General features: G+C 38.7%; 1 protein-coding gene across 1 annotated transcript in view; it reads left to right on the top strand.

Moving 5' to 3' along the window:
- Nucleotides 1-26237, top strand: part of SH3BGR (SH3 domain binding glutamic acid-rich protein) — a 124152-nt gene that overhangs the window by 47575 nt on the left and 50340 nt on the right. The window contains 1 exon segment of the mRNA XM_006878378.1: nucleotides 3413-3493. Coding sequence (XP_006878440.1) covers nucleotides 3413-3493 — 81 coding nt within the window.

Raw genomic sequence — 26237 nt, 5'->3', positions numbered from 1 at the left:
CATCAGGGTCACCATAGTGGACAGGTTTCAGCAGAACTTCCAGACTAAGACAAGCTAGGAAGAAAGGCCTGATAATCTACTTCTAAAAATTAGCCAGTGAAATCACATGGATCATGATGGATCACACTCAAAATACTGTCCAGTATAGGTGCTAGAATTTGAGTCTCCTAGGTTGGAAGGAACTCAAATTGCACAGAGACTGAAACAGTGGACTTCAGTATGCTGATGGTCATGAAAATGGGGGAGGATGAGGAAGTGTTTGGTCTTTTATACATAGGGAAGACCCTCAATGATATGGATTGGCACAGCGGCGGTAGTAACAGGCTCAAGCGTAACTGTGATTGTGAACATGGTGTAGGACCAGGCAATGTTTCATTCTGTTGTGCATAAGGTCCCTATGAATCTGAACCAACCATAAGTCAGGCACCTCACAACAGCAACAATAACATACATAGGCTCACCATGAATTGGAGCCAATTTGATGGCAATTAACAACAACAGACAATAAGAGTAGGATAGACAGTTATCGTGACTAATTTGTGACTGTCACAATTGTAAAGGTAGAAGTTTTATAACAAAAACACGGGAATTGTTAGTTAACCTTACAGTCTAGAAACAGAGGACCCTAGGACCATCAAAGGAGAAGAGCACAAGCAGAATGCGGGACCGTATCCAGAGAAGCATCTACACCAGAGATGGAGGCAGAGATAGGGACATGGAGAGAGAGGGTCCAGCTGTGGACTCTGGATTCATGGGAAGAGAGGGACTGAGATCTGGTAGCCAGGAGGCAGACTTGCAGAATGTGTCCTTTGGTGGTTTAAATTATTATATATGCCTAAGTGTTAAAAAAGAAAAGAAAAGAGCTAAAATGAATAGAAAGAAATACTGTTAACTGATGGTACATGGAGGGGATTATAACCATTGTAATGAAACAAAGTATATGATTTGTTGAATGTAGAACTGGTGATCTGCCCTGTAAACTTTCTCTCAATTTACAATAAAAACTTAAAAAAAAACAAAACAAAGAGTAGGATAGACAATAATACAGCTATGTTGGTCTGAGTGTAGTCCTTTTTAGAAATGGCAAGCTAGTCCAGAAAAGCTCCCCTTGTGTCCACAACTGTTGAAAGTGCATTATAGCCTAGATGACAAAGATTGGCAGTAATTAAGTAGTCTGGGGGAAATATATCTTGTATTTTAAGTATATTAAAAAAATAAACAACTCTTCAGAGCTATTGGCAACTACAGTACCAGAGAGCTGGTTTAGGGTTGGGCCAATCTGGTGAAGGGCTGGGCCCTGACTGGGATCTGAGGTGGGGATAGAGACTTGACCACCAGATTTCAATTCAGACTGAAACTTTAGATCATGCCACAATTTCCCCCATTTTGCCAAAATAAGCTCTTCCCTATGTCTTCCATGTTTCTGTGGCTCTGGTATCAAAATGGCCTTAGATGGGTATGGATCCTTAGAAGCTACTATAATTAAAAAAATAACCAGACTAAACCAGACTAGTTACCATTAAAGGAGCTCTGGTAGTGTAGTGGTTATGAATCGGGCTGTGAACCTTAAGGTCAGCAGTTCGAAACTACCAGCTGCTCCGCGGGAGAAAGATGAGGCCTTCTGCTACCGTAAAGATTTACAGCCTCAGAAACCCTGTACAGGGTCTCTATGAGTCGGAACTGACTCCACGGCACGTAACAACAAGAACAAGAACAAGTTACCATTAAGCTGATGATTCTAACTGATGGTCACCTCCTGTGTGTCAGAGTAGAACTGTACTGCATAGGCTTTTTATGTATCTATCTTCAAACTTTTCATTGTGAACTGAGTGAAGGTTTACATGACAGATCATTAGTTTTATGTTCAACAATCATATACTTTGTCCATAGGTTTTTAAGAGCTGATTTTTTTGGAAGTAGATCACCAGTCCTTTTTTCAGAGGGGTCTCTGGGTGGACTTTAACCTCTAATCTTTCGGTTAGCATCTGATCATACCAATGATCTGCACCACCCAGGTACTTCTGCAACTAAATAATAAAACTAAACAAAAAACCTAAAATATTTGCCTTTGAGTCAGTATTAACTCATGGAGACCTCATGTGTTACATAGTAGAACTGAACTCTGTAGGGTTTTCAATGGCTGTAATATTTATGGAAACAGATTGGCAGGCCTTTCTTTTGTGGTGCCTCAGATTGGGTTCTAACTACCAACTTTTCTCTTAGTAATTGAGTACAAACTATTTATACCACTCGGGAATGTTCTGCTACCAAAATTATTATTGTGTGCTGTCAACATAGCAACCCTAAGTAGGGTTTCCAATCGTGGCTGGTGGATTCGAACCTCCAATCTTGTAGTAACCAGTCCAGTGTTTATCCTACAGCACCACACCAGGGTTCACAGTAGAAAATTTCTGTTTTGTCTTGGTCTTGGCTGAGCAGTACCCAAATTCATTGGGCCTAGTTATAAGTAAACCAGCTATGATGTGAAAATTTCCAAAAAGCCTTTCACTGTATATATCTGGGTCTTGTCCATAATTCCTTAGCATGAGTAGCCATGTGCACATGTGTATGTGTGCATGTGTTAATTTGCACCTTGCTGTGTAGGCACAATAAATGTATGTACAAACAAATGCAAAGTTTATGGTTAAATTTCTTAAAGTGGAGCATTCATCATCTTTGACAGAACAAACTAGCATAATCTTTTTTGTTAGGTCCTACAAATCAGGCCGCTAACCTCAGGGTCAGCAGTTCGAAACTACCAGCTGTTCACAGGAGAAAGATGAGGCTTTCTGCTCCTGCAAGGATTTATAGCCTCGGAAACCCTGTGTACAGTCTCTGTGAGTCGGAACCGACTCCACGGCACATAACAACAACAATAAACTTAACTTGGACAGTGACTAAGGAAGACCATAGAAGAATCAATACATTAGAGTTACGGTGTTGGAGGAGAATATTGAAAGTACCATGGGCTGCCAAATGAATAAATAGATCTATGTTGCAAGAAGTACAGACAAATGTGCTCCTTGGAAGCCAGTATGGCCAGACTTCATCTCTCATACTTAGGACATATTACCAGGAGGGACCAGTCACTGGAGAAGAGTATCATCATGTTAGGTAAAGTGGAGGATCAGTTAAAAAGATGAAGACCCTCAATGAGATGGATTGGCACAGTGGCAGCAGCAATGGACTCGGTCTTAGCAACGATTGTGAGGTTGGCCCAGTACTGGGCAGTGTTTCCTTCTGTTGCGCATAGGGTCACTGTGAGTTGTTATCGACTCAATGGCACCTGAACAACAACTTAATAACTAATGACAACAACTTAATGACTAATGAGTAGAAAAGGCCAATCTAGGTAAACAATGATAGTTCACAAGTGTGCAATGAATTTCAACATTCTTTTCTTTGTTTTAAGGATTTTGACTCTTTCTTCTCTGCCAAAGAAGAGAATATTATATATTCATTCCTTGGCTTGGCTCCCCCTCCTGGCTCAAAGGTAAGTATTGTGGCCCAATAGAAGTCATAAGAAATGAAGATAAAAATCAACATCTAAGATTGTTTAATAAATGATAATCATTCAACTAACATGAATTTAGTAAGCACTTTATTCTGTTGAAATCTTATGCAAAGTTTCCATTGAAAATGTTTTATTCTGATATTTTAAACTTCTCCTGGTTTTGCAGTTTCTCTTTGTGAGAGTAAAAATTAAAAAATGTAAGAAATATCATTGTATTTAATAATCTTTAGTGCATTAACTAAATATGCAAAAATATGACTTTCCAGGCTGTGTTAATGCCTGTATATTAATCATTAAAAAAAATATGAATTCAACTTGCTTTTTGTAGTCTGATAAAGAGGGGGGAAGTAAGATCTAGAATTAAGAACAAGATCCATAAATTTTATCAAGTTTTATCCTCTAGTGTTGCTTCACCTTTGATTATGTAAAATTATGGTAGTTAAATAGGGTTTATGCTAATTAAGCTAGTGCCATGCATTTGAATTGTTAATGCAGATCTGTAACTTCACTATGTGGTGACGTTTTGCATTCTCAACCAAGAATTCCTTAAATGGCTTTCCATAGACTTAAGACAAAGGAGCAAATTGGGCTGAGAACTGCAAGGTCAGCAGTTCGAAACTACCAGTTGCTCCGCGGGAGAAAGATGAGGCTTTCTGCTCCCGTAAAGATTTACAGCCTCGGAAACCCTGTTCAGGGTTGCAAACGACTCGATGGCACTTAACAACAACAACAACAACAAGACAAGTACTAAGTTGCTTACTTAATTTAGTTCTTAATTAATTTGTACTCAGCTTCATTTCAAAAATCATTTGTGATGACGCTAAGTCTGAATTAATTCTTACCATAGGACAAGCAATTCAATGTCAATACAGAGAACGGGTTTGTAACGATATGTGAATGCTTGCATGTACCAGTATTCTTCCTGTAATAACGTTAGAGGTCGGTTAGTGCTTAGGTTAACAACTGCAGTTCTATCCTTAGCTCCATCTCCAAATTATAATATATTTGTTGTTGCTGTTAAGTGCTGTCGAGTCAGTTCCAACTCATAAAGACTGTATGGGGTTTCCGAGGTATGGCTGGTGGCTTGAACCACCAACCTTTAGGTGAGCAGTCCAGTGATTATCTACAGCATCACACCAGGAGTCCAACATTAATTTTGTTGCTGTTAAGTATTGCCGTGTTGATTCCAATTCCTAACGACCCTGTACAGGGTTTCTGAGGAGAAAGCTGGTGGGGTTGAACTGTGAACCTTGTGGGTGACATTTACCAGGTATCATGGGTTCACTACCAGAACATAATGGAAGTTTATTTCAGGTATAACAGCAGTGTTAAAATTGGTAAGTTTAATTCTTGACTGCATCAAGTAAACTTAGCCATTTAAGTATTTTAAAAGTCATTTCCTCCAAAAACTGAGGGAACTCTTCCTTTCTATCAGCACACACTGTGATTTCTAATAGTTCAGTTTTTGGAGGACTTCCAGTTGATGAGTAAACTGCATTGGGGATATTTCAAAACTTCTCTCCCCCAAAGAAAATGAACATAAACCAATTACATGAATTTCTCTGCAGATTATTTTCCCCAAAACATAAATGCAGAACCATAAGGTGTAAGTTTTACCTAGTTTCCTCACAGTAAAAATCATCTGCCCTGAAAAATATGATGGGCATATTCTGGGATTTAAGTTAATAGAATTGTTTTACCTTAAACAAGATACTTTTTTTTTTTTTAAAATAACATCTTATATCAAAATAAACAACTCAATATGGGACATTATTTTAGTATTTACTGACTGAATCATAGGCATATGAACTAAGGCCCATCTTCTACTTTCTCTACATCCTCCTCTTCCTCCCTTGTTGTCGTTGTTATGTGTCGTGGAGTTGGTTCCGACTCATAGTGACCCTGTACAGGGTTTCCGAGGCTGTAACTTTTTATGGGAGCAGAAAGTCTCATCTTTCTCCCACGGAACAGCTGGTAAATTTGTACTGCTGACCGTGAGATTAGCAGCCCGATTCGTAACCACCCCTATATAATCATCAACTATCTTCCCTTTCTATATTAGTCTTGGCACTCAGAAAGACTGTTGAAGTCTATTGTACTTTCAAATAAAATTTTAGGAATAAAAATTTAGGAATATAAAATAAACATTTTAGAATTATGTGCATAAACATTTTATAATTTTTTGTCTGTTAATGTGGAGAGATGAGACTTTTATATCAGACTTTTATAACATTTATCCTCTTATGTAAAACATAAATGTTATAAACCAGACTGTCTTTTATGTTCAAAAGACAGAAAAATCCAAGCTTTGTATACTGTTTTAAAATCTAATGAGAACATGTGTTGGATAATTGAATTGGCAATGTAAACAATTTAAAATATTGGAGATTGAACTGAAAGACAGATTTGTCAGTTGTTTCCCATGTTATAGCAAATTATCAATCTGTCAAAGCCATTTCCTATATAATCTGATTTAAGCAGTCTGGTCAGTAAACATGTCACAGTGACATTTGCATTAACACTTCTAAATGTCTAGTTTTCTATTCTTACATTTAGCATTGTAGGCACAGAGAGTAAGAAAATATGGGATGTTCTCCAACAGATAACCAATAGCACAGTTGTGTTTTTTCAAAAACACTGTTTAGATATCCTTTTCTATATAGTCAAATGCTTAGTGGCCACAGGTTTAGCAGCCTGCACTTGTTGTTGTTGTTAAGTGCTGTCAAGTCGGTTCTGACCTATAGCAACCCTGTATAGGGTTTCTGAGGAGCAGCTGGTGATTGTGAACCGCTGACCTTGCAGTTCAAAGCAGCCTGCACTAGCTGACATTAAATGCATTTATTATGCCACAAGTCCATCACAGTTTCCTTTTAGGCATTTTTATGTTCAGGAGAAAACCCCTAGTTCAGGTTCGTTTAAGGGTATTGACCTACGGAACAGCAACTCTACCTTTAAGGTTAAGCAAACTATTATTGAGTTTACTAAAGAAAAGGACAACAAACCTCTTTAGGTCAGTTAAAAGCCATATTTCTAGCTGGGATATTAAAAAAAAAAAATCTTACCATCCAACACACTAGCGTTAATGCCACTAATAACAACCAATAGCAGGAAAAATGAGCCAGCTAACAACCAGCCCACTCATTAGAAAAGCAGCTTAACTCAAATACTGAGACCAAAATATATATAGTATCACTACCTACCAAACTGCCCCACCTACCCTTAACCAGAGACAGGAAGAGAGGAAATAACTGTTAAAAAAACAAAACAAAAGCTTAGTCTTTTGTACAAGGATAGTAACAGTACAACTCTGGAGACTGAACTCAGACGAACTCAGAAAGACTGAAGGTAGAGGGAGTGAAGGCAATGTCCAGGGATCAGTATCCCACAAATAGTTTTTAAAAACCAAAGTACCACAAACACAAGGAGCTCTGGTAGCATAGTGGTTACAGATCGGGCTGCAAAACACAAGGTCAGCAGTTCGAAACTACCAGCTGTTTGCGGGAGAAAGATGAGGCTTTCTGCTCCTGTAAAGATTTACAGCCTTGTAAACCCTGTACAGGATTGCTATGAGTCGGAACCAACTCCATGGCACATAACAACAACAACAACCACAAACACATTGAACTTGTCTATGAATTAGGACAAGATATTGCTGCTGCTGCTGCTTCTTGTCTTTTGGAATATGGCATTTTTGTAGGCTATGCTCTTCAGTGTGAAAGCAGGATATTAAAAAAATATCTGTTAAAAAATCAGAAATCATTTAACACTTAAAATTTTGGGACCATATGTCTTTAACTGTGAAACTAAACAGATCTATTATACTTTCTCCTTCCTTCAACTGAAACTTCTCACAGCAATAAGACAACTAAAACAATCCATACATGATTTTCAAAGTCCTTGACAGTATTAAAACTTAGAGAGAAAAGGGAAGAAAGAGAAATAAGAATTGAGAGGAGAGGAAAGCTTTATAAAAAAGATGGTGTGTGTGTGTAATTAACAGGCCTCTCTTTTGTTTGATGACAAGCAAGTGCAAGAAAGTTCGTTTGCCCTTTGGTCAGTTGTCTATTTCTGCATATCTGCATTCTGGCGTGATGGGACTTTGAGGTTTTCCTGCAGCAAGTAAGCATCTGTGGGCTCTATCCTCTTATAGTAGTTCTTTGTTTTAGTAATCTCAAAATCAGACTTCTGCTGATCTGAACATGCAAGTTGTTGTTAAGCTCTGTCAAGTCTGTTCCTCTCATAGCCAACCTGTATAGGGTTTTCAAGGAGCTGCTGGTGGGTTTGGGCTGCCAACCAGATTGTTGTTGTTAGGCACGATTGTGTCATTACTGACTCATAGCGACCTTATGCACAGCAGAATGAAAGACTGTCTGTCTGATCCTGAGCCAACCTCACTATTGTTGCTATGCTTGAGTCCATCGATGCTGCCACCTGGATTAGAAAGATGACCTGTTTAGTCGCTTCAACTGTTTAATATTGTGTGGTGAGTGTCACAACTCCCAGCTCAATCTGTCTACCTTTCATCTTCCCTGTCTGCTGAGGCAGTTGTGATCCTCAATATCAGGGAGCTGCCCTCAGCTCTCAGTGCCCTGGACTCTCAACCTTATCAGCCAGCCTCCTCTCCTGAAGCAAGGGGTGGGAGCCGGTCACTGAGCCTGAGAGTGGAGCATGGTCCATGGCTGCCAGCCAGGTCTGCTGCCATCTCTTATTTTCTTCTTTTTAAAACTAATTTTTACTATTGTAGTGCACTGGACTATTAACCCAAGGTTGGCAATTCAAACCTACCTGCTGCTTCTCAGAAACCCTATGCAGGGTCTTTATGAGTTTGGACCCAATTTGATGATACTTAACAACAACAACAAACTATTATAGTAATACATTTGACAGTCGTTTGGAATGAAGTGGTGGGGACAGAACTGGAGAAAAACAAAGGAGAAGTTGATAAGACATGCTGATGGATTGGATATAGAAGTGAGGATGGAATAATGGTTTCTTCTAGTCCCTGGGTGTAGACATTTGGTCTAATGGAGGGCCATGCTATAGGAGGATTTAAAGTTTGAAATGAGACCTCTCAGTGGAGAATTGAGGAAAACAATGAGATGTTGACCTATCTCTCAAGGATGTCTGGTTGGTGGGGAGTGAGGAAGAAGTGGGTTGACTGAGTCACATACATCCTGAGCATAACCAAATGTATGAATCTTAGAAACGTTGTGCTAAGTGAAAGAAGTCAGACACAAAAGAGCATATCCTGTATGATTACAATCTGATAAATTAATGTTTTAAAAACTTTTTATTGTGAATAGAATGGAGGTTTACAGACAAGATCATCAGTTTTACATTAAACACATGATACACTTTGTTTCATCTCAATGATTGCAATCCCCTCCCTGCAAACACAGTTATCCCACTTCCTCCCTGTAGTTCCTGTTTCCATTCCATCCTCTTTCCCATCCCTTCTCAACTTTGTCTTTAGGTATATGTTGCCCTTATGATCTTGAATGATTGATCATGGTGAGTATACCTTACTACTTTTGTTGCCTCTCCATATGCCTATCTACTGCTTGGCTGAAAATTGGGCTACAAAGGTGAGTTCCATTCTAGATCTGAAGGGATTTCGAGAACCATAGTTCCCCCAGTCTCTCTCTCTCTTTTATGGCATCAAGTTACAAAGCAGCTTTATTTAAAACCATTTTTGTTAAACTTTGAACACTGAAACAAAAGTCAAATATACAAAATATGACATGCAGGTAGTGTAGCTAATAATAAAAATTTTGTCCAATAGGTAATATTTTCAACTTTTTCTTTGCATGAAAACTTAGGTATGTGATAACTACCATATTAAGTTGTATATTTACCATTCTATAAACAAATGTCTTTGTAATTAAGTAGCATATTAAGACCATAAATCAAGCCAAGACCTGTGTGTCAAAGGCTTATTATTCTCCAGTGACTGGGAAAGTTCATTTTTATGTATATGCTATGGGGTTGAGGTCAGTCTACAGAAACAGAATAGGTTAATAAAAAGATTTTTTTTTTCTCTCGTCAGGTTTTCTTTTTTATTATATTGGAGTAGGATTTGAGAATGGAAGTTCAATGAGGCAAGGGTTCAATAATTTTACATGTCATCAAATGAAAAAATATAAGATACAATGGTGGCATATAATTTTAATGTTACAGCACAATCCTTAAATGAATCAAATGATTTGTTTCACAGAAAAATAGTATAAAACTGCTTTTACAAACATATTTCATCCTTGCTATCTGAGCAAATCAGTTACAGTTTCTTCATGGTTCTCCATCTGTCCTTTAGCATGACAGTTTGGTTGTTGAATTTATAATGTAATAGTATTTTAGTCCAGTTTCCCTCTCTGTATTTTCTCACACCACTTCTCAGGTTCTTTTCTTCTTCCCAAAACCAGACCTGTTTTTTCCTAGCTCGATATTTTTCAGAAGTTACCGGCTTATTTTTGCAATTTCATTTCTTCAGTTCACTTGATCTTCTACTTGCTTATACTTTCTTCCACTTTGAACAGTTTCCATTCTTTTCTTTTTCTTATTAGGATCTTGTAGTTGGCTTCCATGGTCAAACTTAGATTAAAAAAAAGATTCTTATGAGACCTCAGTAAGGATACTTTACCTTCTGAGGATTCAGTTACCACATCCTGTTTGTCACTAACACTTTCTCGTATATCCAAATTAGCTTGAGTTTCCATTTCAATATCATTGCTATTAGGTTTATCTTGAGAAGTTAGTGTTCTTGTTCTTTTACTTCCCACAACTTTTGCTGCTGCCTTCATTAAAAAAGTTGATGATTTTTCATTTAGCACATAATTCACATAACCATCATGTGGTTGTAGCTGAAGTGTTGAAAAATAGAATGGAAATCATCTTTCTGAGAGATTATCACAGCAATTTTCTTTTTAAAGGCATATAAGAATTTGGATCATCAAATATTCTTTCAAAGACTTCTTCTGCTTACTTAAAATTGCTATTTTCCACACAAACAGCTATAGCCTGAATTTTAATTAGATTCTTTATTTTTTCATGAAGTTTATCATGTTCCTTTTCAATTGACTCCCAAATAGCCAGGGCTGATTCCAAGGGTGTTATTCGCTCATCACTTTCAAACTGTGCATCAAGGGCTTTTCCTGCTGCAATTCTTGTCAAAAACTGATATATATATATAGTTCTCAATTGGTAAGAAGTTAGACTGGCCAATCCATGAATAATAGACACGGTGCTGTCGCGGATCTGATGGGAGTCCTCAGAGCGGCCGTCGCAGAAAGCACGGCAAAGAGAGAGGCAGAGGAAATCTATCATCCAGCCCGTGGCCACTGGTCGGCCTCTGCCACCAAGTCCGTGTCCTCCTCCTCTTGTGGGCTCCCCATCTGCACCTGACACTCGAGTTGCTGCTCCCCATTATCTCCTGCAGTTTCTCCCATCCACTCCTCTGCAGCATCCACATCTTTGCCGTCCATACATCCCGGAGGACTCCTCCAGTCTCCCTTTAAAAAAAAGAAATTATTTTGAGTTTTGTTTTATATTTTCTGCTGCTCTATCCTGGACTTTCTAAATGTGATCCCTTTCAGAGATGTTGGTAGTGCTAGCCGGGCACCATCTAATTCTTCTGATCTGAGTTGTAGAGACTGATGTTCACATGTTTGTTGGACTAATTGATTCCAAGCCTCTTCAATTCTCATCACTCTTTCTTCCTAACATGGAGAGACCAAATAGTTGCACCTTAGAAAGCCACTTACATAATTACTGGCAATTAGAATGCAAAGGTTGGAAAAAAAGAGAAAGAATCAGTAGTTGGAAAATATGGCCTTGGTGATAGAAATGATGCTGGAGATCACATGATAGGATTCTGTAAGACCAATGATTTGTTCATTTCAAATACCTTCTTTAGACACCATAAGAGACGACTACACACATGGACCTCACCAGATGGAATACATAGAAATCAAATTGACTACATCTGTGGAAAGAAATGATGGGAAAGCTCCATATCATCGTTCAAAACAAGGCCAGGGACAGCTTGTGGAACAGATCATCATTGCTTATATACAAATTCAGACTGAAGCTGAAGAAAATGAAGACAAGTCCATGAGAGTTAAAATATGGCCTTGAATATATATCACCTGAATTTAGAGATCATCTGAACAACAGATTTGATACATTAAACACTAAAGACCAAAGACCAGAAGAGTTGTGGGATGACATCAAGAACATCATACAGGAAGAAAGCAAAAGGTCATTAAGAAGACAAGAAAGAAGGAAAAGATCAAAATGGATGTCAGAAGAGAGTCTGAAACTTTCTCTTCAGTGTAGAGATGCTAAAGCAAATGGAAGAAAGGAGGAGGTCCAAGAGCTGAACAGAAAATTTCAAAGGTCAGCTCGAGAAGACAAAGTCAAATATTATAATGGAATATGCAAAGACCTGCAGTTAGAAAACCCAAAGGGAAGAACATGCTCAGCATTTCTCAAGTCGAGGGACCTGAAGAAAAAATTCAAGCCTTGACTTGCAGTATTGAAGAATTCTATGGACAGATTATTGAATGATGCAGAAAGCATCAAAAGAAGATGGAAGGAATACACAGAATCACTGTACCAAAAGGAAATGGTCTATGTTTAACCATTTTAAGAGGTAGCATATGATCAAGAGCCAATGATCCTGAAGGAAGAAGTCCAAGGTGCATTGAAGGAATTTGCAAAGAACAAGACACTGGGAATTGAAAGAATACAAATTGAAATCTTTCAACAAAGTGAGGGGGAACTGAAGGCACTTGCCTATCCATACAGCAAATTTGGAAGACAACTACCTGGCCAACTGTTTGGAAGAGATCTGTATTTGTGCCCTTTTCCAAAGAGAGGTGACCCATTAGAATGCGGGAATCACTGGACAATATCATTGATATCCCATTTGAGTAAAGTTTTATTAAAGGTAATATAGAAACTGCTGTAAGCATACATTTACAAAAAACTTCTAGAGGTTCAAGCTGGATTCAGAAAAGAATGTGGAACAAGGGATATCATTGCTGACATCAGGTAGATCTTGGCTGAAAGCAGAGAATTCTAGAAAGATGTTTACCTGTGCTTTATTGTCTACACAAAGGCTTTTGATTGTGTGGATCATGACAAGCTATGGACAACACTGAAAAGTATGAGTATTCTGTAACACTTTATTGCGCTCATGAGGAACCTGTACAGAGACCAAGAGGCAGTTCTAACAGACAAGGAAACATAGAATGGTATAAAATTAGGGAAGGTGTGCAACAGGGTTGTATTCTTTCACCATATTTATGCAATCTGTATGTTGAGCAAATAATCCAGGAAGCTGGGTTATATGAAGAAAAACATGGCATCAGGATTGGGGAAAGACTCATTAACAACCTGGGATATGTAGATGTTGCAATCTTGCATGCTGAAAGTGAAGAGGACTTAAAATACTTACTGATGAAGATTAAAGACAACAGCCTTTGGTATGACTTGCATTTCAATGTAAAAAAAACAAAAATCCTCACCACTGGATAATAACAACATTCATATCAATGGAGAAAAGATTGAAGTTGTCAAAGACTTCATTTTGCTGAGATCAACCATCAACACTCATGGAAGTAGCAGTCAAGAAATCAAATGACATATTGCCTTAGGCAAATCTGCTGCACAAGACCCCCCCTTTTTTTTTTTTTTTTAAAGTGTTGAAGAGCAAAGATGTCAGCTTGAGGACTAAGGTGCACTTGACCCAAGTCATGGTATTTTCCTTAAACTCATATGCAAGCAAAAGTTGGACAGTGAATAAGGAAGACTGTAAAATAATTAATGCATTTGAGTTATGGTGTTGGAGGAGAATATTGAAAAGTACCATGGACTGCCAAAAGAACAAATAGATCTGTATTGGAAGAAGTACAACCAGAATGCACCTTGGAAGCCAGGGTGGCCAGACTTCATCTCTCATACTTCAGACATAAGGTCAGGAAGGACCAGTACTGGAGAAGGATATCATGTTTGGTAAAGTGGAAGGTCAGAGAAAAAGAGGAAGACTCCCAGTGAGATGAATTGGCACAGTGGCAGCATCAATGGGCTCCTATTTAGCAACAGTTGTGAAGTTGGCCCACTACCATTCTGTTGTGCATATGGTTGCTATTATCAGTACCGACTCAATGGCACCTAGCAACAACAACATAGATTACTTGGGTAGTGTTTCTGTTTTCACAGTGTTGAGCTTCCTATCCATAAACATGGCATATTCTTCCATTTTTGTAAATCTTTTTTGATTTTTTATAACTGGGTTTTGTAGTTTTCTTTGTATAGATAATTTGTTTCTCTGCTTAGATTTATTCCTAAGGTTTTCATCTCTTGGGTGGCTATTATAAATGTTATTGTTTTTCCTAATTTTCTTTTCAGAGCTATCCCTGTTAGTGTATAGGAATTCAACTGATTGTTGTGTATTGATCTTCTACCCTGCTGTTTGTTGACTCTTTCAGTGAGTTCCAATAATATTATTGCTGAGGCTTTGGGATTTTATATGTATAATGTCACTTCAACTGCTAATAGAAAGAATTTTTACTTCTTTGTTAATTTGTTGTTGTTATTAAGTGCTGTTGAGTCAGTTTTGACTCATAGTGATCGTATATAGGGTTTCTGAGGCGCAACTGGCGAGTTTGAACAGCTGACCTTTCAATTCAAACTGACCTTATGGTCCAGTGCCACATTAATTTCCCTTTCTTTCCTTATATCTGGCTAAGACTTCCAACAAATTATTGATTAAGAGTGGTGATAAGGGTCATCCTTGTCTGGTTTCTGTTTCCAAAAGGAATGCTTTCAGTCTCTCTCCTTTGAAGGTAATGTTGGCTATTGGATTTGTATATTTGCCCCTACTTATGTTCGGTGATTTCTCTATTTCTACTTTGTTGAGTGTTTTTAACATGAATAGATGTTGGATTTTTCATATGCCTTTTCTATATAATTTGATATGATTGTGTGGTTCTTTTGCTTTTAAAAAATTTTTTTATGGTGAATTACATTGATTGCTTTTTGAATATCGAGTCATCTTTGCATCCCTGGTTGGATGCTCAGCATTTCTCAAGTTGAGGGACCTTTGTGTTGTTTAGTTCCTTGGTGTCTTTGGTGAGTTTCTTCCTAGTTGTTTTATCCATTTTCTAAAGCGGTGTGTTAAAATCTCCTACTATTATTGTAGAGTTGTCTATTTTTAATTCAATTCTATTAGAATTTGATTTATGTATTTTGAAACTCTTTTATTGGGAACTTAGATATTTATTATGGTTATGTCCTCAATTGACTTGATGGCACCTAACAACAACAACAACATGTGTGCTTGCATACTAGAACCCTCCAGAGGTGGGAGTCAGGTGTCCACTTGCTCAGGCACCCCTCTAGTCACCAGAATGGAGGTGCACAGACAGTGAGAGACCAGTGAACAGATACCAAAAAAAAAAAGAGAATGTCCACACCTTTATCTCCACAGTTCTGTCAGGCATCTGTGGCTGCTTTTTTCCTTCCTCCACTCACTGTTGCCCAAGATGGTTGCTCTGGGAGCCGCTGAGCCTGGTGGATACGAAAGCATGACATTTCTTGTTTCTGCTACAAATTCTACTGGCTGTAAGCCTTCAAACTTTCTAAATATTCCTTTATATGTGGTTCAGAGTTCTAGGACCATCCCCTGAACCTGCTTCATCTGGTATTCTGTGTTGTTGCTGACAGAGATCCTCACTGCACTTCTCTCCTACCAGCTATCAAGCCAGATTTTTCCTTTTTAAAAAATCATTGCTCTTCTAGTTTACTGGTATCGAGAGATTTATTTTCAAACTAACTATTTTTGGCTTACATCAATTCATATCTTCTCCTATGCTCTTTCACTGTATTGTCCATTTCTGATATCTTAGTATTAATCTTCTGGATTTCTGTTTACTTGTTTTGTATTGTCTCCAATCCTTTATTTATTTATTCTTTTGTTTGATTGTCCCTGTACTGCTTTTCTGAATTCTTCCTTATTTTCCTACACCTTTCTGTCAATCATTTGGAGGTACTTACACGTCATTCTTCTGAATTCTTTTTCAGGTATTCCAATGCTTTTTTCCCTCAAAAACATTTTCTAGCTCTCCCCCTTGGTCATCTGTTTGTGCTACTCTGTCTTGTTTCTTTGTGTGAACAGAAATTTCATACTGATTTTGAGACATTATGCTATTTTTGTATTTGTATGAATTTGATCAATGTTTGTTGGTGTATTCTTATGCACTCACCATTTCCTAGTGATGTGATCAAGAGATGATCTTGTATACTGTTCTCTGTTCCCTTTCATGCAGTTACATTCAGGGTGGATTTAGCTGATGTTGGTTGTTATTGTTGATCTGGAGTATAGCAGCTTTTATTGGCTCTCATGCAATTAATGGGGCCGTAGAGGGTATGGCTGTAATTGGGCTGTATGACCACAGTTGCTGACTTCCTGTTGGATGAGGTAAGAAGAGAAAACACACACACAAGAGATAAGGTAAACAAATAAATAAGCCAGGAAACAACAGTGAATAAAGAAAATAGCAACAAAGAAAAACAACAGCAACAACAGCAAAAATATTGGCAATGGCTTTCTCTCCACCAATAGGCCCTTTCCATTTGTGCCACCCACTGGCCTCTTGCCTTTACAGCTGCCTGAGAAAGTTCAAGATGGCCATGCTGAGCCTGGCCCACTTGTAGATACCTAGTCCTTCTTTCTTTCTTTTTTTCCCTGTAGCCCATGCATCTGCTCAGCCACCTCTCCCAGTGAGGGCCAGTCCAGGGCTGATCAGGGCTGAGCCTGCAAACTTGGAGCAGGGCCTGCCTGAGAGGGGTTACTGTGAACAACTCTTCCTTTTTTCAACGGGGCTCATAACCTCAGTGCTCACTTCCCTGCAGATTTGACTGCTGGGAGTGTGGGAGCCTTCGGGAGCTGTACACAAGTGTGGGCTGGCCTCATCTCTGGTCACCAGGGGAGGGTGTGGGATAAGAAACAAAATCACAGCTTTGTCTCTGTGAGCCACAGGTAGGTGTCTGCAACATGAATATGCTTTTTTTTTGTCTCTGAAGCCACTGACAAATGCTCAAGATAGCTGTGGTAGGTTCAGTTAACCACCACAGTTTAGCAGTCATTCCTTTTTTTGCCGTGTCTGCTCAGCTGTCTCTTCTAGTAAGCATTCAATCTACTTCTCTATCCCTTCATCTGAAGCTTAGCATTCTAAGACTATCATCTACATCTGTCTCATTTGGTTTTCTGTGTCTTTATTGTAGAGGGTCCATTCAACCTTTCTACCTAGTGTACTTTCTTGCTCAGCCTCCTCTTGATACATTTTATTAAAGGACAGGGAGAATTACTGGGGTTTATGGGGAAAAAGTTTTAAGAAAATTGAAAACTGTATTGATGAGAAAAAGGCTAGGAAATTTGTGCTGAAGCATTTCCCTCCCTTCTTCCCCTGCATCATAACAATGCACTTGCTCATTCTTCAAAGGTAGCAAGGGCTGTCCAATGAGAATTTTTCTGGGAAACCTTACGCTATTCACCTTATAGCCCTGATCTTGCCCCATCAGACTTCTTTTTGTTTTCAAATCTCAAAGAACATTGAAAAGGTACACTATCTAAGTCTCTTGAAGAAGTCAAAACTACCATTTTGACATGGTGTAAATTGAAGAGCGTAGGGTTTTTTTGGGGGGGAAGTGTTGTTGTTATTTATTGTGCCATTGAGAAGGTTCTGACTCATAGTGACCTCATTCACAATAGAACAAAACACTGCCTGGTCCTGCGTCAGTCTCATAATTGTTGTTATGGTTGAGCCCATTGTTGCTGTCACTGTATCAATCCATCTCCTTGGATGTCTTATTTCAAAGAACTGTGGGCCCTGTTTCAAACCTTGTATGTTAGATAAGAAAATTGAAAACTGTATTGATGTTTTTCTTTTGTAGTTTGTAGTCTTTCTTTTGTAGTTTGTTTAGGTACATAATTAATAGGTTGGGCATTACTTTGCCTCAGAATTGGGATGTTACTTTGCATTTTTCTAGTTTCCAGAGTTGCTATTGAGTAGCTTGATGTAAATCTGTCTTTTGATCTTTTATATATGTATATTTTTGTTTTTCCCTTTTCTGGGAGATTTTAGTATCCTCTTCTGTTTTGATGTTGTAAGATAAGGTGCGCATAAGTCCCCCCCCCCCGTCAGTATTTGTGCTGAGCACTTACTGGGCCTTTTTGATGTCAAAAGTCATGTCTTTCTGGGAAATGCTGATGGCACAATTTCTGTTGCAGTTCATTTCCTATTAGTTTCCATTTTCTGTTTCAATTTGGCGAAAGCTTGGGTGGAAGAATGGTAAAATCACTGATGCTTTATGAAAAGTTTATGGGGATAGTGACCCAAAGAAATCAGCAGTTTACAAATGGATAATTCATCTTAAGAAGGGATAACACAATGTTGAAGATGAAGCCTGCAGAGGCAGACTATCCACATCAATTTGTGAGGAAAAATTAATCTTGCTTGTGCCCCAGTTGAAGAGGACAGATGATTAAGTACAGAAATGATAGCTAATACCATAGACATCATGATTGTTTCAATATACACAATTTGGAGGGAAAAATTAAAGTTGAGCAAACTTTACCCATAGATTCCAAAACTATTGGGTGTAGACAAGAGCAGAGCCTATAAAGCAAAATTTAAATGAATGAAATAAAAATCCTGAAGCATTTCTTTGAAGAATTCTGACACAAGATGAAACATGGCTTTATTAGTATTAGACTGAAGACAAAGTGTGGTTACCAAGAGGTGGAGGTGTTCCACTCGAAGCAAAAGCAGATCAGTCAAGAGCAAAGGTGTTTTGGGGTGCTTAAGGAATTTTGCTTCTTGACTTTTTGGAGGGCCAAAGAATGATAATATCTACTAATTATGAGAGTGTTTTGAGAAAGTTCGCTGAAGTTTAGCAGAAAAATTCCCAGCAAAGTTTTAGCAGAAAAATTCTCAGCAAAGTTTCACTAGAGTGTCCTTTTCTACTACAACAAGGCTCCTGTTCATTCCTCTCATCAAACAAGGGCAATTTTACAAGAGTTTTGATGGGGAATTTTTAGGTAATCTAGCTTACAGTCCTGATTTGACTCCTTTTTTTTTCTTTCTGTTTCTTATTCTTAAAAAGGAGTCCTGGTATGGTACTATATGCTAGATACTGGATTGCTAACCACAAGTGAATTCTTCAAATGTATCATCTGCTCCTCGGAAACCTTGTACAGGGGCACTATAAGTCGGATATTACTTGATGTCACCTCGTAGCAACAACCACCTTAAAAATCTTGAAAAGGCACTCATTTTTCTTCCATTGATAATGTAAAAAAGACTGCATTGATATGGTTAAATTCCCAGGACTCTCAGTTCTTTATGGATGGACTAAATGACTGCAGTGGATTAAGTGTCTTCCAAAAGTTTCTTGACCTTGATGGAACTTATGATGAGAAATAAAGTTAATGTTTTAAAAAAAATCTTGTAATTCCATTTGTCATGAACTTTTTGAAGTACCCTAGAACTGTCATATTACATGAAAATCTATTTTGTTATGTACAAGAAAAGGATGGCCATGGATTTATAGTCCAGACTAGAAAAACCAAAAAGGCCATCCAGTTCAGATTCTTCTGTTCACAAAAGGAAGAACTTGAAGTGCAAGGGGTGTAAGTGATTTGCACAAAGATGTACCACTAATTAGCAGCACAATCCATGCTAGAACTTTTGGTGGGGTCAGCACTCTGTATATTTATGTGTATGTATACAGTGAGTCCTAGTGTGGCGCTGTGGGATAAAGCAGTGGACCATAAGGTCGGTTTGAACCACAAGGTTGGCGGTTCTAACTCGCCAGCTGCTCTTTGGAAACCCTATATGGGATTGCTATGAGTTGGAACCAACTTGTTGGCACTTAACAACAATAACAACACAGAGAAAGTACTTCAAGTGTCCTTTGGAAAGACAGGTCCTTGATGGTATATGGAAATGATATTATTTGTCACAGTATCATTTTGTAGTAAACACTGTGATGAAGTGTCAGCAAGGAAATTAATATTGTGCAGAGTGACAGCAAGGAGATTAATCTTACTCAGACTAAAAATAGACACTCTCAGCAATTACATTTATAAAATGGTATCAAGCAGCGTAAGCATCATTATTGCTTTTAGGAATGTTTTATTGCTTTGGTATGGTTGTTTTTTTGCAAATGACATCTGAAAAAGATATTTTTGGAGAGTGAGGTGGGGCAGGGTGGTGTGACGACATAGAGGACTCTCATTGTTCCCAATTGCTATAAGTATGGCTGAGCCTCACCTTTACAGAAAATAGGATCCTGTCATGAATTTTCATTTTTTGCTTCTTTCTTCACGTCTGCTTTATTCTCCAGTGTCCAGTGTTGGCTTACTAGCACACACAGGACTTGGTGATTGCCATCCTCTAGTCCACTTGACCTTACAGATCTGATCTTAATACAGTTTGACTAGGTGCAAACCATTTCCAAATTGTTGTAAGACATGGTGGTGTGCTGGAGTCAGCTCATACTGGCTGGTGAAAGCTAGTGTGAAAATCTCTTCCTAACTTTGCATTTTGTGATGTCACGCTTGTGGCTTGAAATTGGTCATGATGAAAGTATTTAAACCACAGTAATCAGTATGCCCTACTGATTTGAGCTTTCCCCCGCTAGAGAGCCAGTTGCTAAACATTTACTAGTACAACACTGCTCAAGAAAGATTCTGATTGAATGCTAGTGGCCAATGAATTGGTGTGGGGAGAGGGGTTAGTTTGCAGAAATTCTGAGAAATGGCTGGTGCCAGGCAGAAATGGCTGGGGTATGTTTGTCCCAGTTCTTACTGAGAAAGAAAGTTTACTTGGCTTTTTGCCAGTTCACTTGTTTGTTTTGTTGTATAACTTGAATTCATTTTTTAGTCAGCAATTTTATGAACTATTGAGCTCTAAAGGAGTATTTATTGAACTTCTTGAAAATTTTTATAATATAAAAAATATGATTACTTTCTTTTCAAGTTTTTGTAGTGAATTGGGTGATAGTTCTTACATTCATCCCATCATATTTTATTTCATTACAACGATTGCAATCCCTTCTATGTATCATCATTCAACAGCATTTGCTTCAATTCTCTCTTTTATTTTTTTGATGTACACCGAAGCACTCAGGAATATATAACCATTCAAGCAACCAAAGTACACATCCCGCAAGCCCACCCAGTGGCCATCAGCACACAGCCCCTCTCCCTCCTTGAGTCCAGAGTCCCCAGCTACTCCATCTCTCCATGTCATCATCTCTGGCGTCACTACTTTTCTGGATAGGGTCCCACACTCTGCTCTTTTCCCTTGATGGTTCCAGTGTCCTCCACTTCTGGACAGCAAGATCAACCACTCCCCTCCTTTTCTTACAAAACATCTACCTTTATACATTTGCAATACTCACAATCAGTCCTGATAGCAATTATTCACTATTGAACCATAAGAGTTTTTTCCCCATCTCCTTTCCCCAGCCCTGTCCAGATAGGTTGGAAACAACTCAATGGAGATTCTAACTTCCCCGTACCCTCTGAAACTAGGCTCCCTCTTGAAAGCTTGTAAGCCAGTCACTTCATACCTTTGTAGTACCCCCCCATCCCCCCCCACCATTTTGGGTAGCTAATGTCTAAGTTACCCATCCCTACCAACTCTGTGTACTGAGGGGATGGGAATGATCCTTACTGTAAAGATTTGTTCCCTCTTTTGAGCTACTACATCCATAAGTGTAGGTCAAGTTCATAAAATTGTAGGATTACTCTTTTTTTTTCCTTTTCTTTCTTCCTCTAGCCAAGTTCTGATTATCCAGCCATTGAAGCGAAGTCAAATGTGTACTATCTGCAAGTATTTGTGTTCTTGTGCATTTCCCCTCACTTCATATCAGCTGGATGCTTCACTCTCCACTCTAGTCCTCTGTGGCCATGTCCCTGGGTCCAGGAGTCCCCAGGTCTGGCCATACTGCTGGCCAACCAGATCTCAACCCAGGTGGACAATCTGTTGAATGTGGTTGGACTTAGCTCACAACTTCATTGCTGTTTTCCCACCACTTCCTGATTAGATTACTTTTAAGGGGAGTAGCAGAGTTATATTTTTTGTGATTATATAACAATGTAATATTCTCAGGGTTCTGGATTGTTTTCTTAAACAGTATTAAGGAATTTCTTATTATATTCATATAATATGAGAACATCAGGAAGATATTATGACTTGTTTAAAAGAAAAGTTAAAACATTTTGAGTAGCCAATGTTCAAATTGCCCATCCCTATCCACTCTTAGTGTGGAGGGGTGGGAATAATTCTTGGAGCCGGGGTTTGTTTTCCCTTTTGAGCTACTGCATTTCTAGATGTAGGTCAAGTTGTATCAGATGACACTTTCTCCCTCCCCGCCCCCACCCCTTCTTTCTTCCTCGGGTTGAGTTCTGTTCATCCAGTCATTGAAGCAAGGTCAAGTAGGTATCATCTGCAAGTGTGGGTGTTCTTGCATCTGTCCGCCCTCTTCTTATCAGCTGGTCACTTCGCTCTCCACTCTAGTCCTCTGTGGCTGTGTCGCTGACTCTGAGCCCATGAGTCCCCAGGTCCTGCCTCACTGCTGGCTGACCAAGTCTCCACCTGGGTTCACAGTAGTCTGCTGGACGATGCAGGGCTTAGCTCGCCGCTTCATTGATGTTCATTGGTCACTTCTATTTATGGGTGACGTACGTGGTCGCCAGTCAGAACATGTATTTCCATTGCGTCTTAGTCTTGGGAGAGGATTTGCCCTGAGAGGACCCAACCACTTGTCTTGATGTCTCCTGGGCTAGCAACTTGCTTTTACTTGTGGTAGCAGTTGGACTGCCCTTACTGTTCTGTATTTTTCCTGTAGGTCTTTCTTTCAAGAAGTGTCTTCTGGTTTTCTGGTTGCTCCAGGCTGGTCTGCTTGTCCTTTCAAGAGGAAAGTTTACTGTCTCTGAAGGTCTGGATGTGGTTAGGCTTCGATCTATATTCTTATGTACTGCCGAGGCTCTTCAGGAAATCTCCTTCACTGGATACAGGATACTTTTTTTTGCCGTAATAAAAAGTGATTGGAGGTCAAGGCTAATACCAAAATTTTAACAAAACTCAAGAGGTCATCTTTGTAACTTATTATGACTTTGCAACAAGTTTACCCTTAACTCACATTAAAACAACAGTTTTTAGATAGATCAAACATTTTAATGAAGTTTGGGGAAGACCTCAAGGATGAGACAAGGATGACGAATGAAAAAACTCTGACTGAAGTTCAGAAACAGTAGAAGAAACTGTAGAATTACCCTTGATTTGATAGCTACTGAAGTTGGGTTCTCATATGAGTTGGCATTATCAGCTTTAAGTGAACATTTGGTTTCAGTAAGATTTTTTGGCTTTGTGTGTGCCAAAAGCATCACACAAAGACCAGCTACTTCAAAGAGGTGAATTTTTTCATCAGTCTTTTAAGCAAGATCGATACTAATAAAGATGCTTTAATGCAATGAATCATTAGCCCCTAGAGGATCTACTGTGTCAGTTAAATTCAAGGCAGAGAGGTCAGTTCAGAGGGTAACAATTTTTAGGATTCTAAAGGGGTAATATTGATTGATTTTCTTGAAGGACATTAGATGATCATGGGGACTTACTATGAAGAAGTTTTAAGAAAATTGAAAATCGCATTACTGAGAAAAAAGCCAGGAAAGTTGTGCTGAGGAATTTTTCTTCAATCACAATGCACTTGCTCATTCTTCAAGGGTAGCAAGCATTCTCCTATAAGAATTTCATTAGGAAATCTTAGACCATTCACAGCCCTGATCTGGCCCATTCAGACTTCTTTTTGTTCCCCAAACTCAAAGAACATTCAAAGACAAAAACAAAACATAATTTGAGTTCCTTGAGGATGTCAAAACTGCCATCTTGACATGGTGTAAATGGAAGAGCACAGAATTCTTTGGGGGAAGGTTTAGAGAGATGGAAACACTGCCTTCAGAAGTATATAGACCTAGATGGAAGTTATGTTGAGAAGCAATAGCTTCACATTTGAGATTTTTGTTTAATAAAGTTTCCTATGGTTTCATAGCAATACATTTTGACTTACCCTCATAGCTCAAAGACAGTAAACTAGGTTATAATCTGATAACCTGGAAGGTTGTTTTGGTACAATACTATTTATACTATATATGTGGTGGCTGTGGCTGTGTGCCATGGAGTCGGTTCCGACTCACAGAGACCCTGTACAGGGTTTCCGAGGCTGTAAATCTTTACGGGAGCAGAAAGCCTCATCTTTCTCCTGCAGAACAGCTGGTAGTTTTGAACTGCTGACCTTGTGGTTTGCAGCCCGATTTATAACCACTACGCTATCAGAGTGCCTTATATTATATATGTACTGCACTATATCTGTCTGTCAGTTTTCCATACGCAGTGTGCAATATTTTCTGTGTTGCTGTGATGCTGGAAGCTGTAGTGGACAGGTCTCAGTGAAGCTTCTATACTATTACAGATTAGGAAGAAAAGTCTGTTGACCTACTTTTGAAAATTAGCCAATGAAAACCCTATGGTTCACAATATTAAGCAAAGATATCACTGTGTTGATAATGTGCCAAGTCATGGTCTTATAATCACCTCCTCTGCAGGTAAAGACTGGATAGTGAAAAAAGACTATGGTGTTAGCAAAAAATATTGAATGCACTGTGGACTGTCAAAAGAATAAGCAAATCAGTCTTAGAAGGAATCCAACCAGCATGTTCCTTAGAAGTGAGGAATGTGCATACAGACTTATTTACTTTGTACATGCCATCAGGAAGGACCAATTACTAGAACAAAACACCATAACTGGCAAAGTAGAGGGTCAGCACAAAATAAGGAAAATCCTTAAGCAATGGATTGACACAATAGGTACAAACAACAATGGACTGAAACAAACTAGTGATCATGAAGATGGTACAGGACCGGGCAGCGTCACTTTATTATATATATAATTATTATGAGTCAAAGCTGACTTGATGGCAAGTAACAACAACAGGAGTTCCAGAAAGAGAAAAAAGACGAGACTGAAGAAAATAAAAATGAAAGAGGTACCAGAGAGTCTTCAAGTTGAATATGATCGAGTCCTCTCAGTTTTTCTTCTTCCCCTATTTCATGATTGTGCAGGAAATCCAGAGATTTTCTGAGGAACTATGGAAGAATCCCTGAAAGGGATGAAGTACAAAAGGAACAACCTAAACCAAACTCAATGCCAATGAGTGGATTCTGACTCACAGTGACCCTATATAGTAAAGTAAAATTGCCCTATAGTGTTTCTAAGTCTGTAAATTTTTTATGAAACCTGACTGTTCACATCTTTCTTTTGTGGAGTGGCTGGTGAGTTAGAACTACTGATTTTTTTGGCTAGCAGTGGGATGATTTAAGCACTGTGTCATGAAGGCTCCTAAAGAAGGACACCAAGACCCAAATTCATGATAAGGTGGGAGGGCACTTAGGATAATCTCTGCCCACAGGTGGTTACTCCAGTTGTGAGAAGGAATCCTAGGCATTTATTTTTAATGACATGAAAGGTCAAACCCTCTACTTCTACCTCCATGTTGCCTTTAGTACTGACAGTGGTCTTATAATCACCTCCTCTGCAGGTAAAGATTGGATAGTGAAAAAGGACTATGGTGTTAGCAAAAAATATTGAATGCACAGAAGTGTCTGTCCCTTGGCAGAGCAGTAGTATGAGTTGGGCTGGGAGGCAAAGCAGATCCCAGAGAGCTGCTCGTTCCTAGGAGGAGCAGAGGCCCTCTTGCCTGATGACTGGATACTGGCAGTTGGCCTCACCCCAGCTGTGCATTAGAAGCATCTGTGAAACTATCAAAAATACAAACATGGTTCCAGGGATGAATCTATGATCAATTAAGTCCAAATCATTGGGAATGGAGCTCCCATGTGAATTTAATGTACTGTGAATTTGAGTGTCACTCCTGCAAAGTAATACTTTGCAATAATAATGAAATAAAAAATTTAAATGATCTCAAAAACATTCAGGGGTTGTAGAAGAGGATGTATGAGAAAGGAAGTTGGAAAATAAAAGCACTTTACATGAAGAACAAAGTTGGAGACCTTTCTCCCCTGATCTCAAAATTTACAACACATTCATAGTGGTCAAAACAGCCTGGTACTGGTGCAATGAAAGAAACATAGATCAATGGAAAAGAATCGAGAACCCAGAAGTAAATCCACCCATATACAGTCAGCTGATCTTTGACAAAGAACCAAATTGCATTAAATGGAGAAGAGAGAATCTCTTCAATAAATGGTTCTGTCAAAACTGGAAATTGATTTGCAGAAAAATGAAACAAGACCCATATTTCACACCATAACAAAAGCAGACTCAACATGAATTAAAAACCTAAATGTAAAACCTAGAACTATAAAGAGCATCAACGAAAAAATAGGGACAAACTTCTTGTTGTTGTTGTTAAGTGTCGTTGAGTTGTTCCAACTCATAGTGACCCCAAAAAGGGTTTCTAAGGAGTAGATGGTGAGTTTGAACCGTTGACCTTGCACCTTAAACTCACTTTGCAGTCCAGTGCATTATCCTGTTGCGCAATACCAGGGCTCCATGTATCAAATTAGGGCAAACTTAGGGACTCTGATACATGGCATTAAAACACTATCAAACATTACAAAAAACACACAGTAGA

The sequence above is a fragment of the Chrysochloris asiatica genome, unplaced genomic scaffold (assembly GCF_000296735.1).
Source record: "Chrysochloris asiatica unplaced genomic scaffold, ChrAsi1.0 scaffold00154, whole genome shotgun sequence".
Taxonomy (NCBI): domain Eukaryota; kingdom Metazoa; phylum Chordata; class Mammalia; order Afrosoricida; family Chrysochloridae; genus Chrysochloris; species Chrysochloris asiatica.
Note: the sequence above shows the minus strand (reverse complement) of the source record. Positions and strands in the feature narration are given on the sequence as shown.